The sequence below is a fragment of the Silurus aristotelis genome (assembly GCF_946808225.1).
Source record: "Silurus aristotelis genome assembly, chromosome: 23".
Classification (NCBI taxonomy): Eukaryota; Metazoa; Chordata; class Actinopteri; order Siluriformes; family Siluridae; genus Silurus; species Silurus aristotelis.
In genome coordinates, this window is record NC_139596.1 from 4167280 (window position 1) to 4183978 (window position 16699).

Below are 16699 nucleotides of genomic sequence, written 5' to 3' on the forward strand. Positions count from 1 at the left end.
ATGGGGGTCACGATCATCATCATCATCATCATCATCATGGTGATGTTTAAACAAAATTCACCCAAAATTACTGTCACTTTGTTCAGCACGATGTTTTAATCAGGAAAATGACTGCAAAACAAAAGACTGGCTGAAACCGACAAAATGTTACAGCGTTTTCTTCTGTCTATGTTTGAATGTTGTTGTTTGTTTTTTTAACACTAGTTAATGAGCTTATTGGCACATAAAATTCATTCTCAGCTACATGAAAAACAAATACAGCATTAAACTCCGCCCCGTAAAATCCGTGCAATTCTGTTCAATTAAATTATTTGCAGATTTGTAGCTTATAGTTACAAACTCACTCAAATATATATATATATTTAAAAAAAAAAAAAGTTTGCGTTTTCCTATTAAGCATCAATCAGGTTCGCAAACAAAAAGAAAAAAATGCTGGACCCAGGATTCGCATGGCTGAACCTTTTCCCCGTTTATAACCAGGAGAAAATTCGTGTGACTGAGGAGCCATGTGTCATTTTTGCGAATGATCTCGTTCAGAGCCTAGTGTAGGAGTCAAGGCAATAAAATAAAAATGAATATAAAGTAAAGCATAAATTACAGGAGCACACTGCTGGGGTGGGGTGGGGTGGGATCCCCATGCTCAAACAGTTCCTCTCCTACTATGGAGTGGAAGCCAGACCTCAGATCAATCAACATATTTGTGGAGAGTCTGCTTCGAATCAGCTGGAGAAAAACAGAACTGAGGACACGGTGAATTTCAGGTCATCTGTAGGAGCACTGGTCTAGTGGTGTTACTGTAACAGCACGAGGAGACCCACTGAAATAAACAAAACGTAAGAAATCATATCCTGACTCACAGCAGACTTCAGTCGATTGCGTCCTGGGATCGAACAAAAAAAAAAATTCAAGTAAACAAATAGTGAAGCATGCGGATGAGATTCCTCTATAAACTACAGTACCACGAAATAAACTTACAAGCAGTTAAAACACAGTCGGGGAATTGCGACAGGAATACATTTTTTTTAAAAAGCACCGTGGTGTGACTTTTCTCTGGGATTCGAAATAAAACATTCTTCCTTTCTTTTTTTTTTTTTTTTGCTAAAACAAATTCCACGTTTTAAGATTTTTTTTTAAATGATCAGTATTACTCACTCGACATGCTGTGATCTCGCCCAGTATTGCTTTGTTGCAGGTAATAAATGGGATACGAGCACAAAGAAAAGCAAACAGTTGAGTTAAAAAAACAAAAACAAAAACAAAAAAACAAGAAAAAAAAAAACGCGGCGGCGTTCGTGGTGCGAGAACGCGCTCAGAGATCCGAGTGTGCGCGACACGCCATCTCGTATCTGCGTAGGTGATTGACCAGCGACTGCACGTAGGTGAACACGCACTTGGAGTCGGGCTTCTTGCCCATTATCATCATGTCCTCCACTTCCAACAGCGGCATACAATTAGCGAAGGCTCTGATGGAAAGAGATTGGAAAAAGGAATAATCAGATCATAAATCACACACGCACACAAGAGCCCGTCGTAGCGTCTGTATATAAGAGTAGCGGGGAATAAATCAGACAGCAACGAGAAATTGCTGTGTCATTAGATTTATGACGAGGCCTGGAGCTGGGTGTAAATCCGCAGACATTCATTATGCACTGTACAGTGATTTGTTAACTGGCAAGAAGCAGGTGGACACTTTTAGCTTTTAGCTTCTTTTACTGGGTTGCTTTGGAGCATTTCCCGAATCATTCTTAATATTTGCAAACCGCTCATTTATTTCTTAAAAATGTATACAAACTTTCTCTCAAAAGGAAGTATTTGTGTCAAGTTCTTTTATCACTGTTAACAAACAAGATCGTTTGGGTGCACGGTTTCAGTATTTCCTGATGTAAACTCGCCTGCATGGGTGACACTCAAGATTTACCTGCACAATGAATCAATTCAAGACACATTTACAATAAAAGACATTTAAGATTGACAGATTATGACGACTGGTTTAACCATTTTGCATTCAATGATGCTGAGATGTTGAGATGTTTTAGGGCTGAAGGTTCTTCAGGTGAGAACCAGTAGAATATATTTTGAAACAGTAGACAATTGAACACAATCAACTAAATAAATGTATCTAATGGTTTGCAGTTTGTGAAATTGTTTTTATGATGTGCACAAGAGACTAAATGATGTGGAGGTTTAACAGTAGTTTTGAGAATTTCATTCCTGATCTGAGAAACACGCCAAAGCAACTGAGAAAAACTGTCAATTAAAATGCTTCAGTTTTATGAATCTCACAAAAGTAAGTACACCCCCACATTTGACCAACCATCTTAGTAAATATTCTCAAGGGACTTATTTTAGAGTATTTAGATATATTTTAGAGTATCAATGTGCAGTTTGTACAGCTGGACAGATTTACTGTCCTCTAAAAATAACATACAACCATTATTGTCTAAATAACTGGCAGCAAAAGTGAGTACACCCTCAGTGAACATGTCAAAACTGTGTCCGAAGTGTGAATATTTTGCGTGAGCACCATGTGATTCTTCACTGCTTTTATCCTCCTGGCCACAGAATTCACCAGAGCTGCACAGGTTGTTGCTGGGATCCTCTTCCACTTCTCCACAATGACATCACAGAGCTGCTGGATTTTAGACCCGCGGTAATTCTCCACCTCCTTCTTTGACGATGCCCCACAGGTGCTCAATAGGGTTCAGGTCTGGAGACATACTTGGTCACTCAATCACCTTCAGGGTTTGCACGGTTACACGGCGTACAGCTGTTATCACTGAGGGTGTACTTACTTTTGCTGCCAGCTCTTTAGACAATAATAACTGTATGTTCAGTTATTTACAGAGGACAGTAAAATCTGTACTGCTATAAAAGCTGCACACTGATACTCTAATCTAATACTCTAATATATCCAAGTTGCCTGAATGTAAGGACTTGACTTCACTTATATATATATATATAGTGTTTGGTTTCTAAAACAGACCAGGATTATTGCTACAGGAGAACTCTTTCTCTCTCTCTCTTTATCTCTCTCTCTCTCTGTGTGTGTGTGTGTGACCATGTTTGGGCGCTGGATCTTGAAATGGCTCTCACTTTCACAAACACCGAGTGATGTTGAACGTGGCCAGACCCTTGATATGACGTTATGGTGTTCGCCAAAACTGACAAACAAAGCTTTGATAAAGATCATCGTGGTAGTCTGTACAAGCTGAGCGCGTTCACAGCGCGGCCCTGACTGACCATGCAGTTCCTTTTAAGTTTCCCTGCTTCTTGTTTCATCAACGCGTCCAAATACGATCCATCAGAAATGCGCTTGGGACGATCACTGAAACTTTTTTTAAACGCTATGGTGGTAGCTCAGTGGGGTTAAGACGTTGGACTACCGTTCAGAAGGTTGTGTGTTAATCATTGGAAAAAAAAAAACCCCCATGAAAACATGTTGCCTATCCAAAAAAGTTAAATCCCCTCCATCACCACTGCTCAGGTCTTCCCTGAAAGTTTGTTTTTATTGCCACTCTCACCGTTCTGGATCAGTTTGGCTCTTAGGGGGAGTTTTTGGTTTTGACCAAGCCTTTCAGCACCAGGCCTCTGTAGAACTCCTGCAGGTACGTATACACACACTTCCAGTCAGGCTCCCGCAGCCGCACCATGTCGTCCACGTCCAACAGCTGGGGACAGTCAGCGAGCTTCCTGCTCGCCGATCCCATCGGTATATTGAAAAGAAAGAAAGAATGACAGAAAGAGAGATACACAGGAGCCGTGAGCAGCCAACATTCAGAGTGAGACAGGAAAGAGACAAAGAAGAAAAAAAAAAAAAACACACAAATAGAACAAACATTACATCTGTGTTGACTTACATTTTCATGTGCTTTCATGCTTGATGATCATATCGACACAAACACACACGTGACAAAAAAGTCAAATGGAGCGACGTTTTACTTCCATTGAACTTTGGTGGTTATTTTGGCTACGTGAGCTGTGGACGCGTCATTTTCAGGACACAGATACACAAACACGTGACGTTCGCACCTTTGTTTTTACCTCTCGGTGCAAGATGGAAATGTGGCTCGCGTTGCAGTGTTCAGGAAGCAAAATGCAGTGTGAGTAGAAGGGTATCTACTGAGCAACTTATTTCACATCTACAGGAGATGAGAGCTGATTCTCAAAGCGGGTGGGTTACGGAGCACAGTACAGACACATGCAATATTAGGACTGATTAGGAAAAGCTGGTGGATGTAACATGCAGCTGCTTATTGTAGAGAGCAGAATGAGTAGGAGATCTCTGTATCGCGCAGAAAGCTTCAGGGGGCTCTGACGACCCTTTCGGTCAACCAGGAAACTCACGAAACAATGGCAGGTTTATGCTTTACTTGTGTTATTCGTTAGATTCCAGCTGGAGGGGGTCTGGTTTAGTACAGAGTCGAGCTGTAGGACTTGTTACCGCTCTGCGTAGAGGAGGGGGCAGCGAGAAATGGAAACAAATCAGCAGAAATTAATGATTCGTGAATCATTTATCGTTTAACGGTGAATAAGATCCAAGGCCCTGTGCCAGGAGGAGTTATGGTGGAGAAGTGCAAAGTGTCCATTACCTCCTCATTTAAACAGATCATTAGATCACCGCGAGGGCTGGATAACTTTCAAATACATTCGAATATCAAAGTTTAGAGTCTCAGAACCACGTATTAGAGAAATGAAGGCTTTTCCCAGGCCTCCACACACACACACACACACACACACACACACACACACACACACACACACACACAAACACACAAACACACACAAACACACACAAACACACACACTTGTACATTCAGGGAAAGTATTTTTATTGCCATTAATCATTATTTAGTTTTCCTACATTAAGCAGGAGGGCTGAGGACGCTTATCAGCATGGCTTTCTGCTGGAATGTGTGTGTGTGTGTGTGTATGTGTTCATTTCTGTACTCACTCTGCTGTTTTAAAGGCCACCTCAAAGTTCTGCCTGCGGTTGCTAGGACTGAGGGTGGAGTAGTCAAAGGCCTCCGGGAAGAAGTTGTGCACCAGAGCACAGAAGGCCATCCCATCACTCCAGCTGGAGGAGAAGTTCTGGATATCCACGTTCTGGGGGGGAAAAAATAAAATAAATAAAACAGCTTTACAGTATCAACTATTCCACATTTTTCTCTGCCAATCTGCTTATCAATAATATCAGATTATATGAAGTAGCCACCCCTTTGAATGATCCGTTACCATAGAAACAACAGCGTATTTATATGCATTAGTAATAAAAGTTTTAGCGACTCTAAAAAAAAAACAACAACAAAAAAAAACAAATATAGAAACTAAATGATTTAAGAACATAAATGAGTTCCTCACATTGTAGTCGCGGGTCTTCGCTCTGCACCAGTCCAGCAGCATCTGTTTAATGGAGTTAGCATTGGGAACACCAAAGCTGGTGGAGCGCTGGACCTTCACCTGCGTTGCTGGCGAGTTGCTGCTGAGAGCGAAAATCTTTTTACAAAATCGAATAAATCGTAACGTGGGTAGCAGGTCTACATCTTTACTGTGACTTTATTATGTGAGAGAGTAAAGAAGAGGGATTGAGTGGGGGACGTGGGGATGATATTCTCATCGGAAGGCCATGGGTTCAAATCCCAACACCATCAAAGTGTCACTTGCTGGGCCCTTGAGCAAGGCCCTTAACCCTGAAAAGAAAAAAGGAAAGAGAGTGCGCCCACCCGCCGCCCTCCTTCTCCAGCTTCTCCATCATAGCTTTCCGAGCCTGTGAGGTGGAGGCTTTGGGCATCGTCTGAGCCCTCATGAGCTCCTTTTTACGCTCTGCTTGTCTGCGCTCCAGCGCTGCCAAACTGCCTCCACTGCGCGAGGTGTCATCCTCGCGATCGAACACGCTGAGAGAGAAAGAATATATCAATCATTAATCTGACCGAAACCCTAGAAATAACTAATGCATTCACGTCAGGTCTTGGCTGACCTGCCGATCTTCTTGCTTGTACTGGAGGAAGATGAGGAGTAGCTGTATGACTTGGTCTGCATGGAGCCTCCTGAAACAGAGAAATGTACAGAAATGTGGAGGAGATTTACAGAAACCTCCTATGAGCACGATACGGAGAGAAACCAACAACTCACCGTCAGACTTCTGTGTGTACGTGGTTTCCATGATGGTGCTGCGAGTCATCCTGCTGCCACTGTCTACACGTGTGCACACACACACATAGATTACAGGTGATTAAATACAAATACCTTCAGAAAGTCAAAGTAACCTGTGAAAATCACACGGTCATATTACACCCTGAAAAATCAAATACAATATATAAAAGTCTCTTTTGTGAGCTGTACATATTCGTTACAACCCGTTACCCAGGACTGACGAACTCAAACCAGACTGCGCTGTGTTTCACAGCCAGTGGCAAACAGGAAGTAACCCGAACCAGTCATTTCATGACGTTGAGAAAACATCTTAATTCCAGCAAAACCTTCTAAAATAGTAAGACATTTTGAGGCTGAATTCGCACCTGATTGTGCGAAGCGGTTGGTTTTGGTGATCTCGCTGACGGTGGAGCCGTCGGCCGACTTCTCAACTTTCTTCACCACCTCCTCTCCTGTGCCTGGACGGTTCCTCTGTGCTTTGTCATCTCTCTGCTGACGCAGTTCCTGCAGACGCAGATCCCTCTCCTTCTCCCTTTGGTCTGGGCGGAGGAAAGACGGGGAGGAGTGTAAATAGATTGCAGACAGAGGAGAGAGACAAAGGAGAAGATTGCACTGATTTAATGAAAGATATGTCCAATAGAGGATAAGCGATTAATGGGTTTTGCCGATTAACCAACAGTTGATTGCTGGAACTATCTGCAAAAATCCATACTGATAGTTTTTCCGGGTTGCGTCCGTTGCTGGAGGGTGGCTAAAAAAGTTGTTTTTACACGTGTTTTTTTTACAGGTGTTTTTACTATCCATTACCTTATTCAAGTTGAGATTTATCAACTTCATCAGGTAAAACAGAGCTACATCAAATTTATCCAGATGTTTCCGCAATATGGGATAAATGTCAGACTGAGAAAGCCACACTCTTACATAGTTATTCACTTTGCTTCAAGTTACTCTCTTATTGGACGAATATATTTCACATTTTATCTGATATGTTACATGTTGAGTTAGAACCTGATATGGTTATACCTGACCCAGATCGATTCAGCTCAGTCCAACAGTTATTGTCCTACTGGTCTACTGACCACTTATTGCCAAGAAATGAATACTAAAGTTTTGGAGACATACTAAAGTCTCCTCTGTTTAATTGTGGATGGAAGAAATTGTCACATCACATTTGGGAATAAAATCTTTTTGTTTTGTTGAACAAACAATCAGTTTAATAAGATTTGGCCTCCCGTTCTCCATTAGCCTGATAGTCCAAATAAATTGTGTAAAATTGATTATCCCTTTACCAGTGTGCAAGGATTTCATTCCCTGGGGTGGGGGAGGGTAGCAGGGGAACCGTTTGTTTTTCTTTATTTGTATATTCTGCTTTGTTTACAATGAATTTTATTTTATTATTGTTGTTTTTTGTTTGGTTGTGTTTTCTCCTTGCATATAATGAAGAATCAGAAGTTTTGTCGGGTGAATAATTGGTAATCGGCAAGTACGATCCAAATTAACTATCTGTCTATCCAGCTATCTAGAATCCATTAAAGCCGGTCTGTGAATGACCTGAAAGCTCAAAGCATGAGATCAAACATCTGTACAGATACAATGCGTGAGGGAGAAATGAAACACAGCTCTAATGCAATTCATATCTTGGTGACACCAAAAAAACTTATTAGTTTAGTACCAGAATTAGGGTTGCAGAATTTCAGGAATTTTCAAGACTGGAAACTTTCTGTAGGAATTAATGGAAATTAATGAGAATAAACTGGGAATTGACAAGATTGCAGGTTGGACTGCCGGTACCTTAAATGTAGTTAAATCTTTCTCCCAGTCACATAACACGCATCATTTCTTAAATCCTTTATGTCAAAATAATGTCAGAAAATGTCCATCTTAGAGAGTCTTCATGTAAATTACATAAATATTATATACATTTAAGTACAAAACCTCCTTGTGCTGTGTGTAAGTTATAGTGCAACACAATTATACTAACTATTAAATTAAAGACAAAAATGCATTTATTACACATTATTTAAAACTGTACTATTTTGCATGAATGTCCACTCAAATGATACAGTTTATATACATTTCCCCAAATTTTGAATGACCATAATTCCAATAAATTCCTGGTAAATTTTAACTAAATAAAAAAAACTTTGCAACCCTAATCAAAATAAACGTTTGCTACAAAGTGTGTCTGCTAGAGTGAGGTTTCCAATCCGATTCGCACGCACGTGCACAGCAAAACACTGTGTGAAACCAAACCCTCATATGCTTTTTAATGACAAATCCATACACTGCTCATGCAGTCAGGCATTTCTACGATGTTGAAACGCAGATGCCAAACAAGTGAACACACTGCAGGCACACACACACACACACACACACACATGCGCGCTCGAGCACAAGGCACTCGTAAGCTGTGATCCTACCGAGCTCCTCCTGTGAACATCCCAATCTGGCCTCTACAGGCAGAGAAGGGAAAGGAATGAAACAAAAAACAAAACAAAAACAAAAGTAGAGCGATCATGTAGGGAGAAACTTGGGGATTTCGTTTGACCTCTTTTTTTCTTTCGGAGTTCTCTCATGGCTGCTCGGATCATTTTTCTCTCCTCAAAGTCTTTTGAGTCGTCAAGCTGTTAAAAGGGAAGAAAAAAAAAAAAAGCACAAATAAATATAAATGATTCATCGGCAGTGACGTCACTCCTGGACTAGTACATTTCTCTTGGTAAACCATGTCACGCATGGCGTATATTAACGATACCATTTTGTCAAGGATTTCCTCGTCCTCGATGGTCTCTAGCTGCTCGGAGGTGAGCGTGCCGCCGCCGCTCACGGTGACACTGTGTGCATCTTTCTTCAGCTGGGACACGGAGGAACCGTTCTGGATGAGCGGAGCGCCACTCGTTGTATGGAGAGCAGGTTCAAGTGAAAACACAGGCTCCGTTTCCATCTGTGAGCAACAGGGTCAGAAACGAAAAGCTCATCATATCACAGGGTTTTTATTTTCTGAACTATACAACTTCTGGATATTTTATTGAAGTGGATGCTCGTATACAACTTCCAATGCAGAAAGAATAAAAGTAGGAAGGAAATGGAATGGTGAGGGTCAGTGTGTGTGTCTGTGTGGATGGTCCAGGGGGGGGGGTTGTGCCTGTATGTGGATCCATCCTTCCAGCTGTGTTTACACTAAAGCCATGGAAGCAGGCTGACATTTAGACAGGCATGAGAGCATGGTGATTCCTGCGAATGATCCTGGGAGAACAAGCAGCTCTCGTCTCCTCTCTCGCTAAGCTCTCCGAATTAATTCGGAATTCCCTGTCCTGCCAGGTAGGATGAAGGGTGCATTAAGAGCTGAGGGGCCATAATCACCAAGTGACACGAGGTGACCGATACGAGACGAGTGGCTCAGCCTGCGTACAGCGGGGATCCCCAAACCACAACCTGCCTCCACATTTGGAACGGTTCTCTGAACAAGGCTAGAAACCTATTTTGGAAATGTAACTTTATGTTTTACTCATATTATTATCTGTATAAAAATTCCTCTTAGTTATTCATGCAGGTCGAGGCACCGATAATTGATTGCTGGAACTATCGGCAAAAATCCATACCAATAGTTTTATTGGTTTCCATTCCGCTGTCGTTACTAGAGCGGCCTCTAGGAAGCGCGCTGCACGGAGAGCGACATATATTTATTATATATAATTTATAAATGATATCATTTTATTTATGAATAAATAGCACATTTTTTTTATTTCAATACTTTTTAATTTTGTTATAAAGTTCAGTACTATTTTACATGGAGTCCTTTATCCAGCCCTTTATCCAGTATACACTTGAAAAAATATTGATCGAATAATTGGTTATTGGCAAGTACAATCCAACCAAGCTATTGGTATCGGTAAAATCCACCATCGCTTCACTTCCAGTTATTAACAAATCCTAATTATTTGTCTGGTAATTAGGTAATTAGTCTGATAATTATTTATCCCCCACCACATATGCATAAGTAACAATGTATTGATTTCAATGCTCATTTGTGTGTACGGTGCAGAACAAAATAAACTAATCTAGCACAAGGGGGCATAATATACATCTAAAATCATATTAAAAATCTCAACAATCATGGTGGACCCCCATTAAAGAAAGGAAACATTATGTGGCCACCAGAGAAAAATGTTTGGGGACCCCTGGTGTACAGGAAGGAGGAGGACTGCTCAGGTAATGATTGAAGTAACCGTAACTAGGAGGTACTTAATAATATAATAAATATATAAGTTTGAGTTGCATTACACGTTTTAACAGTATCATCTTAATAGTTGAATAATTGACTTTAAGTTTGTTTTCTCAAATGAGAATAAACTGTAATGTTACATGCACTAAATAGACCAAAGTACTGGGCCACATTTTATTACTCGTACGTGGTTCCTCTCCAAACTGTTACCAAAAAGTGTGTATTCTATAGGATGTGTTTGGCATGAAATATTTCCTTCACTTGAACTAGGAGATTCAAACCTGTTCCACAATAAAAATGCCCCTATGAACGAAGCCAGCTCCATTAAGATATATTTAGCATGAGTTGGAGTGGAAGATCTCCTGCTATTATGAACCCTATTGAACACCTTTGGCATGAATGTGAATGCTGACTGGACCCCCAGGCCTCCTCACCTCACCTCCATCAGTACCTGACTTTACCAACACCCTTGTGGCTCAATGAGCGTGCACACACACACACTCCAAAATCTAGAACATCTCCCCAGAAGAGTGGTGGTTATTATATCAGCAAATAAGGACTAAATGTGGAATGGGATGTTGAAAAAGAAGCACGTAACAATCTTGAATGTATTATCAATTGTCCCCTGAGAATCCGGGCGACACTATAAATGGCTCTTCCCAGCGCTACACAACGTCCTGAACGGTGTCCATGACCAGATGTTGCCTGTTAACAACCACAAAACCTCCATAAAGCGCGAAAGCTGAGCTCGAGCTGTAAACACGCACTGGATCGGGAGGTTATCGGGCTTGTTTTTTAGCTAATAAACTTGGAATTCTTAATTTGTGTGGAAAAAGAAAGAGACAGACAGAGATGAACAGAAAGAGTTTGGGACATGGTGAGTGTCTTCAGTGATGACAGGAAGCGCAGGAAGGTGAGGACGAGTTATAAACAGAAGAGTTCCCCCCCCCGTACGCACGTGTGCTATAGCATTCTCGTGGCTGGTTTATTTAAAGCAAAGCTCTGTACAGGATGTGCTGAAGGGTTCTTTTTGTCCTTTGCTGCAACACTGGCGATTTTATTCCAGTCTCAGTGGACACACGTCAAACAATGACACAATGACATGATCACGGGTCCAAACAACAAAGTAAAAATAGCCTGAGTTTTACTGTAGAGAGAAAAAAAAAAAAAGCGCCTTATATACAAAGTCTTGGCAAAGACAAAACAAGCTGTTAACTGAATGAAGTGTCTGTGTGGAGACTCCTGGACACATGATGTAAGAGTTGGCTGTTTAAAAGGGCACTTGTGGTTACTTGAGTTCACTGTGAATTAACAGCGGTGAAGTACGGGCTATTCGTTTTCTTATATACAATACGGTTTATGATCAGATGATCAAAAGCAGCATGAGGTCTTTTCAAGCAATTGCACATGTGTCTGTTACAGTATGCAGAAAAGACGAACTGCCCTCTTGAATTACGGCTTCGTTTTGAGACGGCAAAGTAAAAAAAATACAAAATCCAAAGACAGCGGAAGCTCTCTGTATTGAAAGCCAAATAGCACTGAACACACTGATTACCGTGTGTTTTACACTATGAGGACCTGCATATTCAGAAACACCTTCAGGATCAGGTACTGTATATCTTTTTGTTCTGAAGAATGCAGGCAGCAAACCAAATTTACTTTAATGTTAAAGGCAAAGAAAAAAGAACTTCTCAAAACGTTCCATGGAAATTAACTGGGAATTTACAAAATTACAGGCTAGCCTATAGCAAGGAACTTAAAGGTACTTTCCTACACTGCAGGACCAATGAGGCCACACCCCCTACATGCACTGTGTATTTCTCTAGAACAGAACACGGTTCTTTTCTTGAATCCTGCACACAAAATAACATTTGAGAAAAATATCCATCTTGGCCAGTATTTACATAAATTGCATAAATCTTACATACATTTTATTATATATTACATCAGTCAAAAATGAGATTTTTTTAAAATCTGTATTTGTTTGCATGCATGTCAGCTTGGGGACCAAACTAAAAGATTAAATAGATTTTTGTATATGATACAGTTTGTATACATTTCCCCAATTTTTATTTAATTCCAATAAATTCCCATAAATTCCTGGGACTTGGAATATTCCCCAGAGTGTCTGTAAACGTACCGGAAGTTTCCCCCCGTTTGCAACCCTACAACTGATCAATAGTGCAAAACTACAACAATTCAATCCTCCAGGTCAGCGGCTGGACAAAAATTATTTCGGTTAGGAATCTGGCTTTTTGGAGCAGAATTGTGCACGTTTGCATAATTGCGAAGTTCTGATTAGGATGAAGCTGTAGACCCCAGCGGTATGGACCTTGGACAGTATGCATGAGAAGAGAGCACTGAGGTTGACCCCCATTGTGACAGCTGCTCTTATCTAGAGATAGCACTCAATCTTTTTTTGGAGTATGTGGCAAGAGTTCTTCAAGCCACTGGATTACATTGTTGGCTACCTGGAAAAGCATTCCCCCCCCCCAGCATACACAAAACAAAACTCCCCCAAATCTCTAAAACATGCCTAAATAATGAGAGATGCGAGATTTGTGAAATAGGGAATAAAACAAAAACAACGTAACAAACCGTGCTGTTGCTTCGAGAAAAGCAACCAGTCTGTGAAGATGTGGAGGAAGAGCGTCGGAGAGCAAATGTAGGAGGATGTGGGACGGGCCCAGGACTGCTTTCAGATTCCGTTGTGTTTGGAGGATCGGGATCTCGCTGGAGTTGAGGAAGCCCGAGAGCATGACACAGGGCCTCTAACTGCCTGGCGAGTGTCTCCTGTTGTAGCCGTAATCTCTGATTATCCTCTTGCAGGGCAGCGACGGCTTCAGTAACGGGCGCGACCTGAGCGGCGGCGTCTTCGAGACGCGAGTTGACGTGCTCGCCGAATGCCTTCAGGTCGCAGTGAATCTCTTGCACAGCGCATTGGAGAGTGAACTCTAGCCTGCCCACTTCCTCATCAGTCCCTCTTGCGTCCTTGTCTGGAGGGTCCTCGACCAGACAATCGGCAAGAAGATCTCCAATCACCGCCTCCAGTCCAGACTCTGCGCACTCACTATCCGGGGTAATGAGAGGTGCTATCTGGTCTTCTAAGGTTGCCATGAGGTCCAGATCGACACCAGGCATGGTGAGGATTGGAAATATTTGGGAGCAACTAAATCACTGAAAGTGAAAACAAGTGAAATATCAAAGAAGTTGTTGCAGGATACTGAGTTTTGCTGAGGGCAAGAGAACAGAAGACGAGACGTGTGTGTGTGTGTGTGTGTGTGGGTTAGGGGTATAAAGAGCTGCGAAGCCCTTTATACCCCTACCACACACACACACACACAAACACAGACACACACGTCTTCTCTTCAGCTGTTCAAAACAGGAGAGCCGATAACCAGGCCTGGAATGCAGTCACCATGGCAGCAAAGGCCCAGGGCACCCCCTTTTGCTCAGGTGCCACAGACATGTCTATTTATCACCAGTCCATTCCATTATTCATGTGTATAAACACCCCTTCGTCCCTCTCCTTCTCTCTATTTAGAGCTCTTGCCCTTCACACCTCTACCAGCAGACAACAGGCAGCCGTGGGTGCGATGGGTGAACAGGGATTCTTTGTCAGTCACACACACCAAATGAAGTGTGGGCAAATGTAAAATAAACTGTGAGCCTATTCCAGCTGTGTGCGATGCTGCTGCAGGTCCAAACCAATCTCCAGATATAGAAATACAGAATCACAGCTCAGAAATCAGGTGTAAGAAAAAAGAAACCATCCATGCTTCGGGGCATTCTATCATTTTCTTTTTTGTTCTTTTTTTTTTTGGTCATGCGAGGTCAAATGGTACTTTTCTGCATCTGTGAGCTAAGAGAAACCACGTTACCATGTTCTAGAACAACATAAATACATCTCAATACACTACCATGTAAATTATCAGTGACTGATTGTATTATGGCAAACTTTCTGCATATATACGAGGGGGTATCAAAAGGTTTCAAGACTATTAACACGCCAACAGGTGGCAGCACTTGGATGCACGCACAGTCACAGAGAGCACCAACCTTCCTAAGTCTGTGGGCCAAAAGACATTACCACATCTGCTATTTTGGCCACATGTGCACTCGCATGTAAAGAGAGCTCGATGACCAAGACTATGGGCTCGAGTCAGAGTTTTGGAGAATCAGATCATGATCTATAATGTAATATATAAATCTATATTTCTACTACTAATGTACAAAAGTCTGTGGAGACCTGATGATAAGAATTGTATGATATTTGTAATAAAATAGAGGCAAAAGAAGAAGAAGAGAGATGACAGGATATACAGAGTTAGTACAGTACAGGAGCATTAATCAGACAGCTGTCTGTGCAGTGACAATGCCTCTGGTCATTCTGGGCACTGACAGTAATAAAGCAATCTAATAATATCAACCATGACTCAAAACAACAACAACAACAACAAACAACAACCATGCAGAAATGAAAAGGAGCCAGGAAATGAGCTTGAAGGCGAGAATGCCCTTATTGTAGCACTTACCAAAAAAAATACAATAAAATCATATCTGGATTACATACACTAAGCTTTCTTCACCACACACACACACTTTTTAGCCCAAGCTAGAGTAAGTGATTAAAAAAAGGTGTTATGACGTCCTTGGAAGTCAGTGGAAAGTAAACGAGAAAGAACAGAAAAGGGCCTGTGATCTGATTCTCTCTCGCTGGGGAATCTGGACGCCTGAACCAGACTGCTGAGGATTAGCGAGAAACTACTAACAAGAGTAAAAGTAAAAAAATGTCAATATAGGCAAAAGTATTGAGACACCTGCCTTTCCCAGCCATATATGGTTCTTTCCTTGTATCGGAAGACTTTGGATGTGGCAGCATGAAATCTTGAGTGACCTTCAACCTATTGAACCTGAATTCAAAGGCCAACTGCCCCCCAGGACATTAAAAAATAAATAAATAAATGAAAAATCCAACCTCAGCCACAAGCACGATGTCCTACCTGATAAAGACAGAAGCGGTTTCCGGAAGGTGGGATGGTAAAGGAGATGTCGTATTAACAGATTTAGCTTTTCACTTTAATAACAGAGACCTCATTCGAATCCTCCCATTTCGCTCAGTTTAAACCTCGTCCACTAAAAAAACCTCGAGATCCTAATCACCGAGTGTTTGGATGAAAAGCCTTTTGCTTTGACTGCTCGGTCCATTTTATGGCTTAACTACAGATTTACTTGGCTGAATAATACCATTTAAAGGACTTCGCTGCTCCATAATCTCTATCGCACATCGTTGCGGTTTTGAAAGCTGAAAAGATGAGAAAGGAGGGCACATCGTGCCCAAGACCACCCAGACTGTCCAAATATCGCTTTCCCCTGCTTTTAAAAGTCTAGTCCGGTGCACCTCACTCTGTCCCGGGTCAGTAATGATACTCGGTCTAACCGAATGGTTGTCATTATATCAAACCAAACCAAGTAAGTCTTTATGGCATAAATATTTACTACAGTAATAATTCTACTCTTCGTTGTTACCTGGGACTCGATTTTGAAAAATTCACTTCATTGTTCTGCTTTCCTGCTCCTTTGTCTGCTTTCCCTCTCGCACACTTTCCGAACGTTAATCCTGCGTTTGTGCCGAGCGAAACTGCTAACCTGATAATTAACGCTTATCCCTAAACGAGATTACAGAGCGAGCGTACGAGGAGAAACGCAGTGCAGGGGAAAAAGAGAACACGTGCGAGAGACACGGAGTGAATGCAAAGCCGCGACATTCCAAACGAGCGCAAATGAATCCGAGCAGCGCTGCGCTGAAACGCTATCCGCTGCTGAAACGCTCATTTTTCTTCCAACTTTAGCGGAATCAGGGTTCCTACACGTTTTTCATTTCCAAATGGGCTCAAATATGCAATATGACTTCTCTAAAGGTTTTTAAAGACCATTTTATAAAAAGACAGCATTTTATTAAAACTGCAATTCGAAAACGATGCAAAGTTGATCATTACTAAATTTCAATTTTAAACCGTTAAGCTTCAATCCTACAGCGACAGAATGATGTGCAATTCACCAATAAACTACAAAACAGAACTAAAGTCTGTTAACAGACAACACCTTCTGGCCACAGTAACATTTTTGTTTTAAAAAATAAAATAAATAAAAAAAATAGAAATAATTTTAAGTCAATGAAAACCTTGGGCTTTAAAACGCTCTCCAAAGTGGATCGATTTAAAAGAAATGCCGTGGGGACTGTAAAAAAAAACGGAGGCTTTCGAAAACAATGATACATTTTTAGTTATTGCCGTAAAAAAAAAAGAAAAAAAAAAAGAGCAAAGT

General features: G+C 41.4%; 1 protein-coding gene across 13 annotated transcripts in view; it reads right to left on the reverse strand.

Annotated features, from left to right (window-relative positions):
• Positions 1-678: 678 nt before the first annotated feature.
• Positions 679-16699, reverse strand: part of smtnb (smoothelin b) — a 55063-nt gene continuing 39042 nt past the window's right edge. For 3 of the 13 annotated variants that reach the window (XM_083526310.1, XM_083526313.1, XM_083526316.1), the window contains exons 11-20: positions 8903-9091; positions 8699-8774; positions 8571-8603; positions 6516-6689; positions 6130-6192; positions 5975-6044; positions 5721-5891; positions 5359-5479; positions 4952-5103; positions 1198-1463 (exon numbers count right to left, since the gene is read on the reverse strand). In XM_083526310.1, coding sequence (XP_083382436.1) covers positions 1310-1463; positions 4952-5103; positions 5359-5479; positions 5721-5891; positions 5975-6044; positions 6130-6192; positions 6516-6689; positions 8571-8603; positions 8699-8774; positions 8903-9091 — 1203 coding nt within the window. In that variant the 3' untranslated portion in view covers positions 1198-1309. Of the gene's footprint in view, positions 818-1077; positions 1464-3521; positions 3691-4951; positions 5104-5358; positions 5480-5720; positions 5892-5974; positions 6045-6129; positions 6193-6515; positions 6690-8570; positions 8604-8698; positions 8775-8902; positions 9092-16699 lie in introns of those variants that run through there. The other 10 variants (XM_083526322.1, XM_083526314.1, XM_083526318.1 and 7 more) reach the window with 9 other exon arrangements.